This window comes from Rhea americana, unplaced genomic scaffold (assembly GCF_003343005.1).
Source record: "Rhea americana isolate MKP2758 unplaced genomic scaffold, rheAme1 scaffold_66, whole genome shotgun sequence".
Lineage (NCBI taxonomy): Eukaryota > Metazoa > Chordata > Aves > Rheiformes > Rheidae > Rhea > Rhea americana.
In genome coordinates, this window is record NW_028186823.1 from 661,873 (window position 1) to 683,559 (window position 21,687).

The 21,687-nt window shown below is 37.5% G+C and overlaps 2 protein-coding genes across 4 annotated transcripts in view; both read right to left on the reverse strand.

The window, feature by feature from the left end:
• Positions 1-4,421, reverse strand: part of ADPRHL1 (ADP-ribosylhydrolase like 1) — a 43,921-nt gene extending 39,500 nt beyond the window's left edge. For 2 of the 3 annotated variants that reach the window (XR_014897768.1, XM_085320818.1), the window contains exon 1: positions 3,891-4,418. Coding sequence is in view for 2 of the 3 variants with exons in the window: in XM_085320818.1 (XP_085176944.1) it covers positions 3,891-4,104 (214 nt within the window). In the remaining variant the exon portion in view is untranslated. Of the gene's footprint in view, positions 1-3,890 lie in introns of all 3 variants that reach the window. The other variant, XM_085320819.1, reaches the window with a different exon arrangement.
• A 7,264-nt stretch (positions 4,422-11,685) lies between these two features.
• Positions 11,686-21,687, reverse strand: part of DCUN1D2 (defective in cullin neddylation 1 domain containing 2) — a 28,101-nt gene continuing 18,099 nt past the window's right edge. The window contains exons 5-7 of the mRNA XM_085320829.1: positions 15,401-15,483; positions 12,937-13,033; positions 11,686-12,218 (exon numbers count right to left, since the gene is read on the reverse strand). Coding sequence (XP_085176955.1) covers positions 12,139-12,218; positions 12,937-13,033; positions 15,401-15,483 — 260 coding nt within the window. The 3' untranslated portion in view covers positions 11,686-12,138. The remainder of the gene's footprint in view (positions 12,219-12,936; positions 13,034-15,400; positions 15,484-21,687) is intronic.

Here is a 21,687-nt window from a genome sequence, read left to right on the forward strand (position 1 = left end):
ATCCTGTGTTTTATATTTGCTTGTTTAAAATCTGTAGGTGTCCCATGCAGGGGCATGCCGGTACAGTAACTAGAACAGTGAGCTTTTATAAAGATCAGTAATCGTAGTAAATTCCTACAGACTGCAATATTATCAGCAGGTCATTTTCCTGGAATATGTTCATTAGCAATAGCTGTTCATGGATTACTTCAGCTAAGGTCTACAGTCTTTTCTAAGGAGTCTTTCCTGTGTTAAACACACATTTTTTTTTCTTCAGTATAACTGCTTGTTTACTCTACTATTTATATTATTGGGGTCGAAGAGTCCTGCCCTCGGTTTGCACTGAGAAGAAGCTTCCACTGACTTCTATTGCAATTCTGTAACCAATGAGAACCAAGGATGCTGACAGAATTTGTCCATTTATGTATTTTCAGTACACTCAAAAAAAACCCTGTCAACCTACAAATCAAATAACACAGTAGGAGAAGTTCTTCTAAAAGTATCTTCATTTTGTCAAAGACTGATGATTTATTGAGATCCACAGAAGTTTTAATATGAGACGAAGTGTGGACAKCCATAACCCAGAGCCACTTTAAAATACCATTTATGTAAATGGAAGAATTAAAAAGATCCAGGATAAAGCCAAGCTTTCCCTCCTTTCACTTAAAAAAAATAGCCTATCAAATACACTAGCTGTTCCACATAAAATCCTAGAGGAACAAGAGGCTTTGAAGCTACCARCCTTTCAGATTTAGAAATAAAGAGTCATTCTACCTGGGTGTGAGCTGAGGTGGAGTTTATTGATTGGCAGCTTCTGCAGAAGGATGGTCTTCAAAGTCAGAGGTACTTTGGTCGCTAACACGTTAGGACCACCTAAGCCCACCACAACTCCTGTATTGGAGTCAGGTTGGTATCTTAGCTGTCAAGTCAGTAGGACAAATTATTTCTTTAGAAATGAAGGCTGCTTTATTTTTTTATTATTATTTTTATTTTTTTTTAAGTGCTTGTTAGAGTCAGAAAGGAAAAGGCTTTCCTGATGGGAGCGATAGCTCTCCTGCTTTTGATGGTGTTAAGTTTCTGTTCCTTCTTTATGGGACAAATTCTTGATGAACGTAGCTATTTCGTTTATCCTTTGCTGTTGGATCAGACTTCCAGGTTGGGCCACCACTTAACCTGCAGAGAGCCTCAGCCTGTGCTGGAGCAGTAGCTCAGCCTCTGCTCGGCCACCACCGCTGCTGCTCCTCGCCTTGAGCATCCTCAGACCTCTCCCAGGCAGCCAGCGCGGTGCTGGTCAAAACCAGCTCCCAAGATCAGACTTGCCCTGTCCTTCACCGTCAGGCCTCCACCCTGGGCTTGGCGCCTGCCTCAGCCTCAGGCTGGGAGCAATCTGGGGGGTGGAAGTCTTTGGGGTTTGACTTTGGGGAGCCTGGGCTCTGGGCAGCTCAGACCTGGAACGTGCCGAGCGTGCAACGGCCTGGCCCGTGAATAGCCTGGGTTTGCCGCTTTTCAYGCAGAGAGGCTGCTGGAGCCGGCTGGCAGCCCGCAAGGCGAATGCTGCACATGGGGAGAGGGACCCTCCTTGCTGGGCAGAGCTCTGCACGGATTTCTCAGCCTGGAGAGCGTTGCTGGGGGTGGTTGTTCCTGGGGACATCAGCTGGGGGGAAAGGGGGAGGCGAGCGCACGGGGAGGCATGGCTTTGAGTGACTCTACTGAATGGCTTCTCTGTGCTTCAGATAAACTGATGTAAATAAAATCACCCRGAGGGTGTTGTTACAAAATGAAAAAAAATAGAATTTTAAGCAGAGATGATGTTCTGGCATGGACTTATTTGCTTATTATTGCGGTAGACACTAAAGAGAACGGAAGGTTCCTCTCTTTTCTTGCCATCTTTGCTCATGTCTGGACTTCCCTGCACAACCTTCAGCCCCTGCCCGAGTCCTCTGCCCGGGTGCATACCCCAGACCTGAGGTGGCCACGCATCGTCAGCCTGTGCTCCTTCGGCAGGATGCTGGGGCAGCTGGGAGAATCACTCAGGATGCGAAATACCCTTGAAGGTCCCTCTCTCTGTCTGCAGGAGGGGTCCTAGGCAGCAGCTGTGATATCTTGTGATACCTGTGGTATCTTGTTTTAACTAACGGCAGTGAGGGACAGGATATTTGCTCTTTTTTTTTTTCAGTCGGTCATGTTCCAGATTTCCGGTATCTTCTTAAAGAACTTCCTCCTCCTTTCTTCTTTCTGCAGCATATGTGTTTGCTCTGCACTGAAGTCACTGCYGTAGAGAAAGAAAACGAAGCCRCTGGACCCTGTCAACACTCCCATCATCTTCAACAGTGAGCAAGTGCTCCCTGCGGCATGACCATGCYGGTCACCRGGGCCAGGGACACTTCAGCCGCAGGGACCCGCTGCCACCTTCGTTAGGTTTATTCTGTTGACTTCAGCAATTTTGCACACCTAAAATTCCCCACTATAGCTTTTTACTTTCTCACCAGTCTATGAGAGGACCTTTTTTAAAAGACTATCCAAAGAGGAAAGAGAAATGAGAGTCCAGGATAAACACAGTCAATGTGAAATAGTGAGACTTTTTTTATTTCTTTAAAGAACAGCTGTGCTCCTGCTGTATTTAAGAAATAAGATTTATTATTATACTGATAGTCTAACTGGCTTGATTACTCTGGAGTTACAGATTTATGGAGTTCAACAAGCAGAAAACATACGATATGTGTTTAATCATAGCCTATATTCAGAAATATGTTAGTCATCTTTYTTTTTGATAGGCTGACACCTTGCCCTTATCTTTAGTGTATTAGCTATCCCTTAAACCATTGGTTAGCTAGTAGCCAAACAAGAAGTGCCTAACACACTCTCCAGCTGATCTCTACATACTAATTTTAGAGCAGGTTAGCAGCAGACAGATAAAGCAGTGAAACAGAAGCAGAAGCGAAACTCCATTGACTTTGGCAATATCAGCTATATTGTAAGCTTCTGCTATTGTTAGTTATCCAGTATTATAATGAGTTAAGAAAAATTAGGAATATTTTTASAGGGGTAGATAGTTTGATTCATTTTGAAATGAGAAAATATTACTGAACGGTTACAGTCTTCTTAYGTACTTTCGATGACAGGCTTGATGGTCTCAGAAAGCCCTGGTTCAATGGTAGAGTGTTGCTATAAATATCATGGCATCTTACAAAAGACTACTACTGCCTTAAGAAAAAACAAATGTGCTTTTTCAAACTATTGTGATTTTAGAAGACACATGCTAAAAACATTCACTATTTTGACATAGTTTATTATAAAACATCGCATTTCAAAATATTTTTATGGACTAAAGATACAGAACTCTCCTCCTAAAGCAAACTGTTCCTTTTCTGGCTTTGCAGGTGCAACCGCTTGTCTGAAAGCTGGCAAACATGGGATGGTTCTGATGATTTTAGTCTGAAAGAGCTGTTTGGGCAACTCTGTGCCAACCTGAAGTTCTGAACAGAAATGTTAAAAATGAGCCTAGAATGATTCTTATTTTTTACAGAAGAGTTTTAGGCAGGTTCTTTCCATTGGATGCATTATTCCCTGAAGCACAGTGTGCAGATAATCTATTTTATTTCTTTTTAATTATGCTGAACATGCCATATTTTCATCTCGAAGCTTTAATCAATATTATAAACCTGTGGAAAACAAACAGAGCTACTCCACACTTAAGAAATYGAATCTCCTTAGTTTGTACAATGCTCGCAAGATTAGGCTCACCTAGAAGGCGAGCTAATATACGTATGTTATCGCTCATGTAAGCAGCATTTAGGAACCTGACACAATTTCTCATTACTTCCACAGCACTCGGGCTTATTTTAAGAAATCTAGCGGCTCTACAGCTCCGCTCCTTTCCGAGCTGCATTCGCTAGTCCGCTGTCACCTACCTGTGATGACGGCCTCCGCTGTCGCCATGTGCATGAGGGTGTTGTCACTTACTGGCCATTTATCCGAAGAGAGCACCAGGTTCTCGAGCCCTCCAATTTCCTTCAGCTCCTGCTGGATTTTTGCACCTAAAACATTGTTTTCTCCGGAGAAATTTCGATAACCAAGAGCATCGCCTACCCCAGCCAAGACAAGTGCAGCCTTAAATTTATCCATCCCCGAGACACTTTCCACTTTCCTTCCGTGCGAAACAGCTACTGAGTCTTGATCTTTCTTTGTTCCTTTGCCTTCAGCTCAGCTCCCCTGACACTTTATATCAGCCATTGTGTCACCACCGAGAGCTCGCTCTATAAGGCAAGAACTTCCTTTTCTGGCTTTGCAGATGCCTTCTCTTGCCTGAGACCCAATGGAGAGGAAATATTTCATAAGCCAGGGGTTTTGTTCAATGAAGCTGCAGGAGCGTGCCCACAAAGCGAGTGCAAAAACATCACCTCTGCAACCCAGCGTAGAGCAAGCCAGGAAACACTTAGCCCTACCCAGCATAAGTAACTCTACACCCAGAAAAACAGATGCCTCCACAGGGGTGTTTATTTATTCAACAACTTGTAAATTAATATATTTTCCTTCACTTTTCTGATATGGTAGAGTCAGTCTCCCTTTTGGGGACTGATCAAGAAACTGAAAACAGTTGGATGTGATAAAAGACATTTCCAAACACAGTAAATACTAGAACGATGGGCTGCACGGTAAGAACCTAGTAAAATGCACTAAATCACATTTCTAACTATGCTCTACGGCACTATTTTGTTAACTAGAGGCTCAGATGAGTTTGTAACTGACTTCAAAAGTGACCCAGAAAGCTATCTGATTCCAAGATGACACAAATTTCTTGTTCTGTTCTATCTATAACAAGAGTATCTTGCTAATTCACTGCAGCCCTGGATAAACACTGAGCAAAACACCAACTTAAATCTCACATCTCCTAGCTCCCTGGCAAAGAATGACTATTTTTTTGCTAAGACAGAGCTCTGGGGCAGCCTACACTTAAACTCTGAAAGGAAATTATTTTGAAAGATGTATTTAAACGGTGTCCCGTAGGTCTAGGAAAGTTCACATATGAAGAGATTTTCTTAATACCATGCTTCTAAACTTGATACTTCTGAGATTGTTTGCTTTATTCTGTCATTACAGTTTTTTCTGTCCTCTGACATTTCAATGTAACAAGGACTGACCACTGCAGTCTTGCAGCCTTTTAAACACGTTTTGCCCACAAACATGTCGCAGTATGGGCTCAACATCTTCCTCCAGGGCAGTTTATTGAGACAAACCCAAATTGTGGTTCCAAGGCACCATTCGCACTGTCCTAAAGAATCACAAATTATTACTTTACAAATAGAAATACAAGTCTAAATATAAACTTGCCTAGATAAATAGAAAGTTTTGATTGGTTTGACTTTAATTTTGATAAAGAATAGCTGGGAAAAGTTTTTTTTTTTTTTCCTGACCTTTGTTAGAAAGAAATACTGGTTGCCATTTGGATGGAAAAGGCCAAAAGTGTAAAGGATGCATCTTACTAACATCACTCAAAATAGTAAGCAGTTAGTTGCATGACTGAATAATTTATGCATATAAGAACACCATTTCACAAAAAGAACACATGAATGGAAGAGAAGCATCACCATCCTTATTTTACAGTATAAGAAATAAGATGAAAAATTGGTAAAAGTAGCATCTAGTTTGTGCAGCCTTATTTTAATGATTAGGAGTTGATTAACAGCAGTGCTGAGACTCAGGGGACACTGAGAGTGTGTCCTCACACAYACTCTCACTCTGAACTGGGAAACCACTCAAAACCAGCAATTGTGCCTTAGGATGCCAGGAGGGCTATATAGGGATCAGAGGAGATGCGAAGCTAAGTACTCCATAGCGTGGATGTGGGCATGGGACTCTAGAGATGGCTAACCATGAGCTGTGCGGGTGCAAGTCATAGCACTGATTAGCCAGGGGAACAGAGATCACATCCCAGCACTGAGGCATTTAAATAACGTAGAGGCAAATGTAAGATTCTGATCYTCAGGCTCAGCATGCCTATAAATGAACGCTTAGTTTTCAGAACAGACAACTAAGGCCGGTGTAGCTTACCCAAAGGACATCAAGCAAATGCGCGGTAGCTTCCAGTTTGATATCTGTTACAGGTCAATGTTTCCTGCTATAGCTTCCCTTGACTGCACAGAATATTGTGATTTGAAAGGACTTGGGAATTCCAGCTTGCAAATCAAGGACTATAGAAATCATCTACTGAAGCACCAAAGAGGGCTAGTAATGGCCTTATCAGATTAAATGTTCCTTTCTGAAAATAAGAAAAGTTAGTCTTAGCTTGTCCGTTTCTCTCTTCCTCTCAACGGCTGGCAGTTGTACTCCCCTGTTCCCTCCCATGCATTCCACCCTGTTGCATGTACACTTGACCATTTGTAATACAGCCCAAATCAGGAAAAAAATCGTTAGCTGTTAGAAATAAAGCTGTGATGAAAATTAGCCTTAATATTTCAGAGAAGCTTTATTTTTCCAAGTCTACAAAATAGAACATAAAATGAAGAATTTAGTGGTTTTTTTTTAATTTGTAAATTGCATATAATCTCTTTTTCATGTAGTGTTTCCGGTCGTTTTTTGGCAAACATTTGGGGCAGAAGTTAGGCACACACTCCAAGAAAATAAAGATGAGACAATAATTTGTAAAATATCATACTTGCATATCTGAAACATAGCCAAAGTATGTAAACTCCATTAAGAAAAATAAAGCATTCATTATATAAATTGTTGACGAGAAAAACAAAGCAGAACAAATAGTTTCCAAAAATATTTTCTAAAGGTTAAACAAGATAAAAGTAAAGCTTTGGTCTCCTGTCATTACTGTCCATATGACTTGTTCCAGGCAGGGAAAATACAGAAGAAAATGAATGAGGAGCAGGCCAAGAGAAAGGCAACTTCTTGTTGGCGGCAGCAAGTTGTTATTTCAGCTCAATCATATTTGAAACAATATCTGAAAACACGGAAGCATACATCCAGCCTATGGGAAACTTGGCTTCGCAGTCCTCCTATACTTGAAGGGATGTGAAACAATTTTCTCTGCCTCCCAAAAGAGGGCTCTTGCTCTATACAGGGACTGCCTTCCCCCCCCAAAATATAACTGGTCAGCAGAGCACAAGCTAAGAGTGCTGTGTCACCACAAGACATTAAGCATTTTAAATAAAAGAGTAAGACGACATCCCAAATGCTTCAGTGAGCGATGCTCCTGCTATTCCAACATATCCATTTGCAAAATGCTCAATTCCAAGTTCACCCATTCCAAGGATACAAAACCACATCCTAGACAAATATAGATCAGTCTTGGTATCAGCTGGGTCTTTTTAGAGATTTGATTTCCTGCTTTGCTTACTGATTAGACTTCAGCCTATTTACTAAACCTTCTGAGACTTCTGTCAGGAGCTGTATCTTTTGCCACTATTGAAGTATCACTTTAGCAACAGAATCATTTCTTTAGGAATGATACTAATTTTGCCAGAAGATGAATGCAAGAGTTCATGTAACAACTAAAAAAAAAAACCAAAACCAAAAACAAACAAACAAAAAAACTAAAAAAAAAGTTTAAGTATAAAGAAAACATTTACTGAGATCTGGGGAAAAAAACCACCACTATTTTGACTCAATTCTCTAACAGAGAGGTGAACTATTTTCAAACCACTTTACACCACTGTCCTAAAAGAAATGTCTTTAACACTGCAGAGAACTTGGGTTTTTTTACTTCACTTTATGTAAAGTCTATGTAATGGGTATAGTTTCTCAAGTATATATACAAGCCAAGAGGATCCCAATAACTAGTCACTTATTTATCAAAATTTTAATGCCTTTAAGCTTCCCCTAGTCCCTTCTCATAAAAAGGTGAACATTGTATGCACTTGTCTGAAACTTGGAATTTGTGCTTGAGGGTGAAAACACAGCTGCAGTTCCAGACACTTCTGTCTGTTTAAAACAAAAAAGCCTAGTTTTGGAGGTGCCATCCTAACAAAATTCCACATGGCACACTGATAAAAAGGTCAAATGTGACAGATTTCTAGAAAAGAAGGGGGRAAAAAAAAGGTGCGTGCATGCGTGTGTGTGTCTGTCTGTCTGATGGCTGTACCAGGACGGTGACACTTGAGGAAAGCAACGGGTGCTGATGCCTGGAAGGAGCAAGCTTCCCGTGGCTCCAGTATCAGTACCAGCCATTTTTGTGGTTACAGGAGAAGGCCGACCCACGTGATACCAGAGTATCCAGTGGTTGGTAAAACAAGCTTCAAGGCATCTTGACACAAACAAACAGTTTCAGTGCTGTGTCTGCTCACGCTCTTGGATACTCAGGTGCCTTTGTGCTCATTAGAGAAGGCAATCAATCACTTGAACAACCAGACTGGCTGTACCAAGTAGTATTACAGAGGCTGGAGACAGATGGGAAGTTGGGAGAGCACAGAGGACARCTGCTTTTATTTTAATTCAAACTTTCAGAGAAAGAGAAATAAGGACAGTTGTATACATACCTTTGAAGGTCTTTGCACAGACAGCTGACTGTGCTGCTTCTCTTACAGAGCTTGGAGCCCAGGACTGAGTAGGACTTCCCCTGCAATTACACTTCTCATTGCCAGTACGAACTAATGACACAAACTGCAGTTAGTTTGGTTGCTACCTGTAATAGATCCAGCACTGCAGTTAAACACAGCAAGCTTTTAAATAACATACAGRTGAGCAAAACAGATAGACATTTATTTTAAGTATAATTGCCAAAAAATGTATGTGTTGCATCCTTGCCATCTTCTGACTGATGAAATAAAGCAAGAATCTAATAAACTAACTGGAAAACAGAACTAAAAACCACACCAGCTTTTGCAAGGCTTCCAAAGCAGAAAGCTGACAAAAAGCACAAACATCCCACATGATTGACTTCAATCCTTTATGTTGAAAGTTCATTTATTCCTTTTTCAATTGCCACAAAGTTTACATGTGTACAGCTTACTCAGCAGCAAATCTCTCAAGTGCATTCCGTGAGCAAACACCTATAGATTTGCCCTCCTTGGCATGGCATACATGATAAATTACATTTAAATTTAGAACTGGCAAATACAAACCCCATGGCTCAGCTTCAAATACTCTAAGAAGTAAAACCAAACAAGTTGGCACCAACTTTAAAAAATACATACAGCATATCTAGGAACTAACACTGTAAGCACTGAAAAACCTAATCAAAGTTTTCTGTACCATGTATGATAATAAATTTACCAGCCTAGTTGTTACCACTATACTAGCTTACCTAAAAGCAAAGTCAGAGTCTCCTGTAAGGCGGAACAGTGGATAGCAGCAAGTATGAAAATACATATGGAAGTCACCATTTAAAAGCAGGTTATTTGCATTTACACGTATAACTGCTCGAGCCTGGAAATGGTATTCCATACTATTGTTTATGGGAACATAAAACATATAGGTGGTTTTAATCGGTAGAAGACTGGGAATAGCACGGTTGATAGGAAGCAACCTGCATCTTAAGAGAGTATTTTAGCCAGTCTTTTTCTATTGGAAGGTGTCTTCCATCTTCACTACAATAAGGCTTAAGAGCAAGTGAATAAATGTATGTGTATAGAAAGAAAATATCATGAGTGCTGAGCACATTCTTCCTCATAGTAACATGGGCAAAGTGAAAAACAAACAAATAAAAAAAACAGAAAGAAAACCCACATACATGCAAGACGCAGCTGCCCAGCAACCTTGGTGCCCTCAGGTAGTTCTTCCTCAGTTAAAAGGAAAGAAAAAAAAAAGAGAGRGTATTTTGTACATTCTGTTTGTTTTAAATGGTAAAAGGGTCATTATTAGCTTGATTTGATAGAGTTCTCATTCTCAGCATGAACAAACATTTCACAAGCTCTTATGCTATGCAAACTATTCAGCTACATAATAGACCAATAGATTAAACTATTTCAGCTCAGTTATATTATACCTACAATTTTTAAGTCATAATTGTCTGAATAAGAAGCATTCCATTGCTTTTGGCTGAATAAATGCAGCTGATGTTTTTGGATGTTACACACTTATCCTCCAAAGCTTACAGGAGAGAGATGAAAATTACTTGTTCCCACTGGGGAAGAGCAGGTAAATGGAATGCATTAAAAACAGAATATTATTATTATTTTTAAATTTCACTTGACTTCTGTAGAATACCTGGACTTACATATATGAATGTCTTTCTAAAGAGATGTAGTTAAGTAATAATTTTTGTTAATATTACATACTAACAACTAGTTAGTATGTCTCTATGCAGAAAAGAGACAAGTATTTAAAGGCTGAGACACTGACATCTAGTGGCTGTCATGCAAGACATAACACTTTAAATACTCCTGAGGAGTAAAAAATAGACTAATAATAAATCATTCATGGGTTATTTGTAACTTGCTGTCTATATCACTATTCACAAAAAGTTTGCTAATTTGTTAAAATACAGACCCTGTCTTCACTCTACTTTTCAAGCATCATTCATAACTAAAATTCTTTCAAGTAGGAGAAAGAATGAAGGCAGTATTTCTGTACTCTGCATGTTCTTTYAAACTTGTAGGTTGCATTGACATAAATAAAAGCTGACAGCTTACACAGACCCCTAAATATTAGAGTTTAGAAGAACATTATAAGTTTTCATATCCTCACAACTATAAAATAAAATAGTATCCTATCATGAAATACTTAAATTATCTGATGTGATCCAAATAGATATAAATTATATAACTTAATGTACTACTATCTCCCAAGTTCTTGCATCAATTCAAGTCTGATTACAGAAAATATATTAATCATAGCTGTATATACTCATTAACAACTCTTTGCTTTAACAAACTTTTACAGCGGCTATGACAAACTCATTCTGATGAGGTAGTGTTCAGAAGAGCCCTGCATGAAAATATGCTCAATAGCTTCTGATAAAACTTGCTTGTGCTTAGGCATTGAAAGACACTGTTGAGAAAGAAGAGACCAGCCCCATACACTTTATAATAGATAGCTGATAGAAGAGGAGAAAGAATGACTGAACAAATTCAGCTTTGTTGTAAACCGATCCAATACTGCATCTATATACATTTTTTTTAATAAATGTTACCGAATAACTCTATTACAAAAACATCCAGAGGCTAACATCAGTAATATAAAGTCTCCTTACCTCTACTCATTTCTCCAAAGCAGGAGCTAACTCTATTTATAATAAATCTTTGGGCTTATTCTTGTTTATTTTTGTGGGACATGTCAGGACCTGCATTCATAACTTGTTGCATTTAACTAAAATTTATGATATGTTTCAGGCTACCAAAATCTAAAAAATTAAATATCAATTCATAATTTAAAATAAAATAAACAAAACACATAAATGAAGACTAACTGAATTACAATAATCAAACATGAACTATAAAAGCATCTTTGGTTGTTTAAGGTCTACTTTGAAATAGTTAATAAAAAAATGTTGGATTTGCAACATAATGTAGGGCAGCAGTCCTTCCTCAGCAACGCTACTGTAACGTGTCCAAGACCTTCAAGAATATAGTGATGAGGAAGTTAATCTTACTAGGGAAAAAAAAAAGAGGCTAGATGTGATTAGTCTGTACATCTAAGAGCTTAAAAATATAAATTTAAAATCTCAGCAACAAGTGRAAAAAAAAGTGTTTCTTGTTACAGTTCTGTATTAGGGTAGATACACAGAGCTAAGTCTTACAAAAATACAACATACTGCATAAGTTTCATTTAGGGATTTAATTTATATACCACAAATACTGCTTTTCGTATAAGTACAATATAATACAGTTTTATTCATGTAACTGCTGGTGTTCATTTTGGATCATGAACTGAATGGCATGCTGTGCTGTCAAAACTTTAATAAAATGGCTTCTAGTTAAACTTCTCCAAAGTATAAAATCATGCAAAATCTACATCCTATATGATACAACCAGTACAATAATTGAAGCCAATAGCCTACAAACAGCCTGGACTATCTTCTGAGTTTGTTCTTGAGGTGTCCACAAGTCAGTCATCATTTTCTTTAGGCAGAAAGGAGGAATTTCAGTTTTGTCTATGGAGTCTCATCATGACCACTGAAACCAGCAACAGTGTGCACAGTTATTGGCCAAAAAAAACCTTTGTTACCTAATGCAGTTCAGACTGCACAATTAGTCCATTTTGATGAGTCTAGGGTTAGGAAGTTTTACGCTTTCCTCCTGTGACTACTGGTCGTGCATATTCCACAAAATCATCTATAAGAACCGGCCATGCTCCTGAAGAGAAGACAAGCAATTTAGAAAAGAACATGTCATTATTAGTAATAAGTTGGTTCAGTCTTAAAATACTAAGTATCAGAGGCTTCAGTATTTCTGGCCTAGCCTGGCTCTAACACACATGACTTGATGGACACTAGTAAATTAAACATTTGACTCTTCTCTTGCAGCAATAGTTCTTAGTACAAAATGAAATATATCAAGCATAATCTACCCTACCAGGTTTCTAAATTAGCTGAAAACAAGATCATTCCTATTAAAGTCATTCAAAATTTAGGAAATATTTTTGTACATACTCATTCCAAAGCAGGATTCGCAGGATTAGTGACATAGTGTAAGTCTCATTTAGGTTAGTAAAGATATGCTTTTGTAGACATTCTTACAACTAGAAAAATGATATATTGCCTTGCTGCTAGCAACATTTCTGAACAGAAATACAGTTTCATTTTGACTTCTGTAGCATAACAGATTCAAATAGCATGTTCTATATAATGGTCTGACAGCACCTTTAGTTTTATCTACATATTAAAGAAAACTGTTAATCTACTTATCATTAACTTTTTGGCAATAAGTATGATACTCTGTTTGCTACTATACCTTCATGGGTAAACAAATTAAGACATCAGGTCAGAACATAAAAGTATGTTCTGTTGTTCATTCAGAGCAAAATTTTAATTGTGCTATACCAATGTTGAAAACTTATTCAAGTACTTGTTACCTTCCTCATCATAGTTGGACATATCATCTGCAATCATATTTCCAAAGTCTAACAGAAGATTCCATGTATCTTTTGGGATTGATCTTTTATGATGTTCCTGTAAAGAAGGAAAAAATGGTACTGTTAAGTATGAAGTATTTTCAAGTTTCACAGCAGTATTTTATACTGTATTTTTTTTTCATTGAAGTTGAGAGCTTCTGAAGAAAATTACAATAAATATCTACTAAAAAAGAAAAACAACAAGAAGTCTTTGWTAGCTGTTTTATTTCTTCTGTTTTGCTTTTAGGATGATTGTTTCTAACTTGTTATGGTTAAAAAAAATGCACTTTACACTTCTGCTTAATGGATCTTGGCTTCCATTCAACATTCTGAAACTGTGTAGCCACAAATTGGCATTCTGCCATTTCAACTCAAGTCCTTCTTTCCTTGTCCTCTTTTACCTGTGCTAATTCAAACTCTCCCTCAACCCCTTGGTTATATAGTTGTACCCTTCTCCTACTTTCCTCTTCTCATTTACTCCCAGGCTACCTTCTGGACCCATCTTCTCAGCCTCTCTGATCAACTGTTCTCCACATCACCATAGCACAATACCTCTATTTGCTCCTTTCCTTCTCTCCTAACCTCTTCTTCCTAGTCAATCTTACTCTTCATTACCACATCCTGGTCTGATTTCAGGTATCCTCCTTCTGCATCACCCTGTTGACATGTTAGTTTCCTGTCTGGCCAGTTTGAGCAGCACTTAAGAAAGCTTTACTCCTAGTCAGCTTTCTCTGAGTTTTCAGTCAGCCCTCCCATCCTCCCTTCAGCCCTGTTCATAGCTGCTAGCTCTTGCTTCCCTCCTCCATGCTGGCACTAGTTTGRTCTGCTGGGGCAGGTTGTAAGCCCCATTTCCCCTGCTTCACTTCTCTTTCCATCCACACTACACACAGTCCCACAGGACCTCCTGAGCCAGTTGTGGCACTTGTCTGACTTCTTGGGAAGTCAACTGATTAGCACAGAGGAAAATACTAATTTTCCTCAGTTTTCTGTCAGTTCAGCAAATAGAATCAGTTTGGGCAGGAAGGTAAATTTCTTTTTTGCAATAACATTCTCATATATTCAGGAGAATAAATTGCATTTCTAAGAAGTTTAGAACTTCATCAAAACTAGGTTGATGTCCAACATAGCAGAAAACATCTGAAACAAGCCAAACATCTTATCTTGATTGCAAAATATGACAGGCAAATACGTCTTCTGAAAACTAGCCCCCCCCCCTAAAAAAAAAAGACCTAAAGATTCCTAGCTTTCTACTTTCTTAGGTAGAATTTCTTGATCTAAATGTTTCTTCTGAAACAAATATACTATATATACATTTTCAGGTTAAATATTCACAGCAAAGACAGACATGCTTTACGCCAGGTCCTCCGTAACAGGGATTGAATCAGAGACTCGCACAACTGTTTGTCATACTAGATAGTTGAATGGGAGGAAAAAAAAAGTATTAAGACTTTTTTCAGGTGTATTTCCATATCTGTATAGATTGAGAAGTCTTAGCATATTAAGGCAGTTAAAATGTTAAATCTTTTCACAAATTCTCCTGTGGAAACTGGTATGTACAGTGAGTGAATAAAATAAATACTCTGTCCAAAAAACCTCACTGATTTAGAAGAGAGCTTACAAGAAAACATTCTAAGTATACACTTTGCTTATTATGCATTAGTGCTTATGGGACAAAATGTAGAAAGACTTTTTATTCTCTTAAACTACAGAGAAAAATTAAATAGAAAAACCCCAAAGATGAATTATATATTTTATAACATCATATAAGTTTTTGCAAACACAAAGAAATGCAAATGAAGAAACATGTAAGAATGAACTAGGTCTTTAACGAGAATATTTTGTGATTTCTAAAGTTTAATTTATGCACCTTTATTCCACTGCCTACAGAGCTGTACTGATAAGAGAAAACCATCAAGATCAGTCCAAAACTATTATCTAAAAAATGAGTCAAAATAATTACTCAAAAATTTTCGTTTAAACAGAAAAGTCTCTCAGAGTTAAATCAGTCATAACAAAATTGACATTTAGAGAACATTAAGTTTATGCATTAATAGTACAAAAAGCAGAGTATTGTAAAATTAATGACTGACAATAACCACAACTGTCTGAGCATAAAGACAAGGTAGGTTCAATCTACAACTATGGCTTCATTTCAGGCAGAAGTTTTCATGAGGAGGAGGATAAAGAATCAAGCAAGTAGAATTCACTATTGCCTCAATGCATCTTTTTGCTTCTTTCCCAGTTAGGCAATTACATAGAGAGGATTTAATCTCGCTTGATTTAAGAATATTTTATAGCAGTTTTCAGAAATATTCAAAGGAAGTGTTCAAACATCTTGCCTTTTTCTTTATGTAAGCACACATCTATACAAACTACAGACTACTGTGGATTAAGGCAGTCAGGAAGGAATACGGTATGTACTTACCAGCAAAAATTTATTCCAAAGATCTAGAAATTTAAACCTTCCTGATAAGACTAAATTCCAATACGCAATTGCCATTTCTAGATCTGCAAGAAACAAGGTAACACATAAATACTATAGTATATTATATGTAATAGAAGTGCTGTGGTTACATAGTTAATGCTGTATCTAGTATGTTGCGATACAGATGAAATATATTATTTTTAAAATCATTACAAGTAACTTCTATTTTATACTCACTGACCCAGAAAGGAGGAAGACAAGTACTATTAGTAAAAACTGCACACAGAACATTACAATTATAACTATTAAAATCTGCTTGTCACCATCCAGCTGTGCTGGATTAAAGTTACTTTTGATCTACAGAAACAGAACACACTAACTCTGGCTACAAAAAACCCAACCAACCAAAACAGACACAAACATGGAAAATATCAATAAAAAACCTAAACACTTAAGTCTAGGAGTGCCAGTTTCTGTTAATGTATAGCATTTTATGTATGGACTTGACTTTAAAGGGATTTTAAGTAAAGGGGAGGGGGGAGAAGATTTGGATAATTTTACAGCACCCTTTATAGCAATACGATTTTCTCTTCCAGTATCATTTAACAGAAGAACACTCATATTCAAAACTGGAAATTTAATTCCAGGAAAGGAGGACTTATTCCACAACACCACCAGCGATGTAAGAGCAGAGCTTAGCTTGGGCATGCCAACAGTAGGATGCAGTAATGCCACATGTTTGGACAGAAGAGTAGTGGCAATATGAGGTGCAGCATAAAGGGAGAAATGCTTTTTTTGAAGACCTGTTTTCATTCTAAGCACTTCACAATGCCTATCTGCTTCTGTCCCAGGTCCTACAGATAGCAGTGCTAAATATATACATGCTGCTGTGTAACCACAAAATAAAGGCACAGCTTTTCTTAAATCACAAACGGCTTTCACTGTTTGCTTTCAATATAAAATAGATATAAACAACATGTGAAAATTTAGTAGAAAGTATTGTCATAGTATATTAAAAAGAAGCCTGACTTTCACCTAGAGGAAAGGAGCGTGATATTTGGAATTCTACATGTCACATTACAAATCAAAAGCCAGTATTTTACCTCAAATCAAGTTGCAAGTATGAAAGAGAAGTTCCAGATTTCAACAAAGTCAATTCCCTAGTGTCCATATAATAGAGGGCTGGGGCCCAGACAACAAAAAAGAGTGTCATAATTAAGACAACAATGAAAAATGTGGTACACACATACTCAATCATATGAAGACAGCATGACAGGTGTTTTCTCTACTGTGATTAGAGTGCCTTTCAGCACAGAATTTACTTCTTGCCCTAATGAACTTTTTCAGCTCTTCTTGGCTTTTCTACCTACCTATTCATGTTCATTTCTCACAGAAAATAAACAGAAGAAGCTAGTTAATAGCATTTATTTGCTGCTTAGATATAAGGATTATAAGTCATAGCAATCATCTCAGTGAAAAGCAGAAGAAATGGAGAGGAAGAAACTCAAAGAATCCGAATTCTAAACCTCATTGTGAAATAACTGGCTTTGACCCCATTCATTCAGCTTTCATTTTGAAAATTAACCTTTCCAAGCCAAACTTGTAAATCTATCATATGACAACATTAAGTAAAATGCACTTCAAAGAAAAGTTTTATGACATAGGAATTTTTACACTTTAGATTAAATAGTCCCTGGAAAAAGGAAGAAGGTATAGGCAAAGAAGCAAAGACGGATGAAGGTGCCACAAAAAAGTTAAATGTGAAAGAAAACGCAGCACTTCGATTAATTTGGGTATCTGTATCAAATTTAATATTATGTGACATTGAAAAATTATTGCAAAACTGTATTTAACACATGAAAATGAAATACTATTTTAACTGATACTTGTGGGATATGTTTCATGTGTGTGCAAAGATGTAGGAGTTGTTTCCTATAATATACAAAAAGCATATTCTTCTCAGGCTGTGGCCCCGTAACAGTTGAAACCAAAGTAAGCTGGTGCTGCCATGGTCTCTCCCCATTAAACATACCCTTCCCAGCACTTGCTCYGTGTAGATGCCACTCTGAGGTAAAATACTTCAAGGTGCTACGTTAGCTGCTAAGTAATCATTTTTYGGTATATGTAGTTTTCAGCTGGATTAGTTTACTGTACTAATTCACCTCATGGTGCCAATGTCAGCGCAAGGAAGATGGCCATATTGCGCTTATCAAGGGTGGAACAGGGGGAGGCTGTGGCAGGGCAAACTCAGATCAATTTAAACTGTCATGGAACAGTACCTATGATTTTCCAAATCCTTTACAGTAGCATAAGGCTTTGAAAGAAGCATATTTGTACCTACTCTCCCTTTATTGTGCAACATAAGCATGTGTGGCCCTGTAGTGATTTAAAAGAGGGGTAAGTCCTAATCTTAGTTAAAATTAGATCAGGGGAAGGAAAAAAAAAAGAAAAAAGGAAAGGAAAAGGAAAAGGAAAAGGAAAAGGAAAAGGAAAAGGAAAAGGAAAAGGAAAAGGAAAAGGAAAAGGAAAAAGAAAAGGAAAAGGAAAAGGAAAGCTTACTTCATGGTTCACAGCAGTCACACATGCTCCATAGCAGTCACACAAATCCATGAACTGACACAAAGAAGAGATATTGAACAAATGGACAGGATGGGACTATCATTTTTGGCAATGATGATAGTTTATGCCAATTTAAGGCATTTGGGGAAAAGAGGCCTTTAAGTGTGCTTGCTATACTGTCAAGAGATTGGCTACACTTTTGCTTGAAGACAATTCCCCATCTAGATTGAAAACGTTAGAGTTTGAGGAGAGAAAAATGGAACTAATCTGCTGTAAAGGGATGGCCTAGTACAATGCAGAGCTCCAGTTCTTTATTAGGACTCTCATAGTAGTATCAATAAATAGTATTACTGTGGAGTTTGTTTGTGCACTGCAATCAGTGCAGCTGTGAAAGATGGAAGAAAAATCCTTAGACCATGGCAATTCTATGCCTTGCAAAAACGTCTTTCTGTAAGGATGCAGATTTCTTGCACAGTTCTAGAAATACTTATTTCAGTGCTGCACAGATATGAAAGCATAATTGTAAGTAAAATAAAAACCAAACTATCATGCCAATATACAAATTTGTACCTTCCACATTATACACTTATAATGCATGTGTTGTGACTGGGATGGACAAGACAGACACTTAAGTCTCTGAAAATTAGTACCTAAGCTATGGCGAGTTTAGAAGAGACTTTGCTACAAACTTTGGTGTACATATCTGATGCATAAAACCACTAAACAGCTAATGTTTACAGAAGGTTATAAAAATATTACTTTAGAAAGATACAGCAGTCAGAAATGAAAGTCACTTGTGTCAGCTGTTGATGGAACTATAGCTCATACTACTTTGATCTCCAAAACATGCAACACTGACTGAAAAGGTTATTTCTTTATCCRGCTCAGTCAAATTGCAAACTCGGATTGGCTATCTAAACAGACATAACCCACTTCTGATTTTTTAGAAGTAAACACAAGTAGTGAATTCATAATGCAAGACATCCAATGGTTTGAGTTTTCTCTTCACCCCAAAATATTTTCAGTATCATTGTCTATCAAATGTTACATTTCATGTAGCCCCTTCAATATAATGGCTTGATAATATAAATTGTTTACATACACTGAAACAAAGCTTCAGAGAAGGGGAAGGCGATTAAAATTAAGACAGTTTCTTACACTTCTGAATTATTTCAATAATCAGCTTTTCACAATCAGAAGCAAAACATTTTGCATGTAGTGTGATCCTCTCTAAAACATTAAAACCTCATTCTAAAATTAGGTTAAAACAAGCAAGCAAAACCTTGTCTCTCTTTCCCTGATTGAGCTGAGAACTTGAAGTGGCAACAAATTAGCACAATTAATGTAGGAGCCATTCAGTATACAGTAGCCTGTATCTATTTTCAGTGTTTGAGCAAAGGCTTGTTTTGTTAATGAAAGTTTTCACTGTTTTCAATTGTCACTGGATTAGACTTTTGCATGTATTAAAAGAAAAACAACAACAACAAAAAATTAAAATTCCTTGTCCTTTGGCTATGATTTTGGACAATGGGAATGAAATCAGTACATACAAGTAATCAAGAAAGTGAGAAAACAAAGACAAATCAACAGCTAGCAAGGTACTGGCTGGAGAGGAGGATTTAATGAGGAACATGAAATCAAGTTCATTTAGAYTGCACTCTGGGACTGCAGCACTCACTTATCATCTATCCAGCTCTCTTGGACTGCCCTACCAACAAATTTGTTTGCGAAGTCATGTTTGAAGCTATCAGAATATTAAAACTAACTCACTTAAATTACTGACAGAACTTAAAAGAAAAAAGACCAAAACCCACTACACTGGCATCCTAATGATGTTTTAAAATCTTTTAGTTATTTAGAAGAATATTAGCCACATTTGCCCTTCTAACGTCCTAGTTAGCATGCTGACTAGGTTCTGTGTATTATGACAGTGAGCCTACCATGTTTTAGAGCTTGGAAACAAATCATTTATTTTAATTTCACCTTTTGAGATTTACTGATTGTCCCAATATCGCCCTTTTCTTCCTCTATTAATGTTTAATCTTATCAATATTGTAATGCTTTGTTACTTCATATAAGTCATCTCTATGAAGGACTTCAGCAACTTCTTAAGCTTCACTGCTCACCAGTGAGTTTTATCCAATGAACACTGCCTCAGACTATATGTGCAGGATTTTTTTTAGTAACAGGAAGTATCATGCAGCATTACCTGGTTCATCTACAGAAAAAATCCAAAATATTACAAAAGAATACAACACAAGACTTGTAGGAGGAAGCGATATTTCAGAGTTTTTAGTTCCTTTACTTGAGGCCTTCTCTCACCGCTGCTTTAGCCCAAATTCACTCTACGGTCTTGAAAAGAAAAAAAAAAGCGACCAACCCTCCTATTCCCAAAATATCATAAAAAATTAATCTGGACAGGTGCAAGACACAGAAACACAGGTTATCATTCAATTGCCATGGAAGTGTATTTAGCCTGTGTAAGACACGGAACTTCAAATGTTTTCTTTATGGTCATGTAATTTGCCCTCAGATATCATKGGGTTGATACTTTTTGATCTCTTTCTTATTGTTTCCTCACTGTGATCACAGGCAAAATCATAATTTCACAAAGCTAAAATAAAAACTACATTGCACAAATACTTATTTTGCTTCAGTAAAATTCCTGGACACCATGCAGAAACTGGTACAAGTGTGGAAACAGTGGAAACTGGTGTGAATATATCTAAAGAACTGGACTATCACACTACCTGACCAACAAAGGACAAATGAATACTTGCAAGATTCAATGAGTTACTTGATTCCTTGTGTCCTCGTCTCTCTGAATGATTTTTAAGTCTTCTTTGGCCTCSAAATTACTAAGAACATGGACACAAAAATTAGTTCCTTTCCTAGTCAGAACATTTTTCTTCTAGATAGATACAAATACAATTCACATAGCAAAGTAGCAAGAAAATACCATCAGGATTGAACCTTGAAAACCCTTCACTAAATTGCTACAAGTTTACAGTTAAATAGCCTTTATCTGCAGTTCCCCAACGGGATACGGGATATGGGAGGGGAAGGGGAGATAAGGGGCATGATGTAAACACTGAAAGCGGTTCAATTTAGATTCCAGGTGAGTTGGACTCATTCATCCCTGCAAAGCCATAAGCAAGGAGCTCCCAGTGCTCTGAGTAAGTGGACGTTTACTATACAGTGTCAGAACTAAGCCTCTGTGAAACCTAAAGCACTGGGAAGTGGGGTGAAGCACAGTATGCAGATTTCAGAAGAGCTCTGTAGGTATCTGACTATGCTTATTAGCTCTAGCTCAGCATCAGCTATGCTGAAGCAGTCTGATTCCATGAAGAATCTTTTATGCTTATTAGCTTAAGTATCAATTAGACAAAAGCAGATAAACTGCCTCAATGTAAGCTAGGCTTAGAAAAAGATAGCTAAGTGTGATTTGAGTGTAAGCTAAAGAATCTTATTGTAGTTAATTTAAAAAAACCACTATCATACAGCTAATATACAGTTCAGATAAACTACAATAAATGACTGAAAGTTGATGGTATATACATTTCTCAAATAGAGTCAAATATGAGTTAAAGAATCAAYGAGGGATTACTAGAACTGATAGTTATGCCACAACATTGCTGCTACTATGGGTCTTTTTTCATCACAGTACCCTATCCTATTCTAGTTTAGTATCCCTAAACTTTTCCAAATTGCTAGCCTTTTCAGAATGA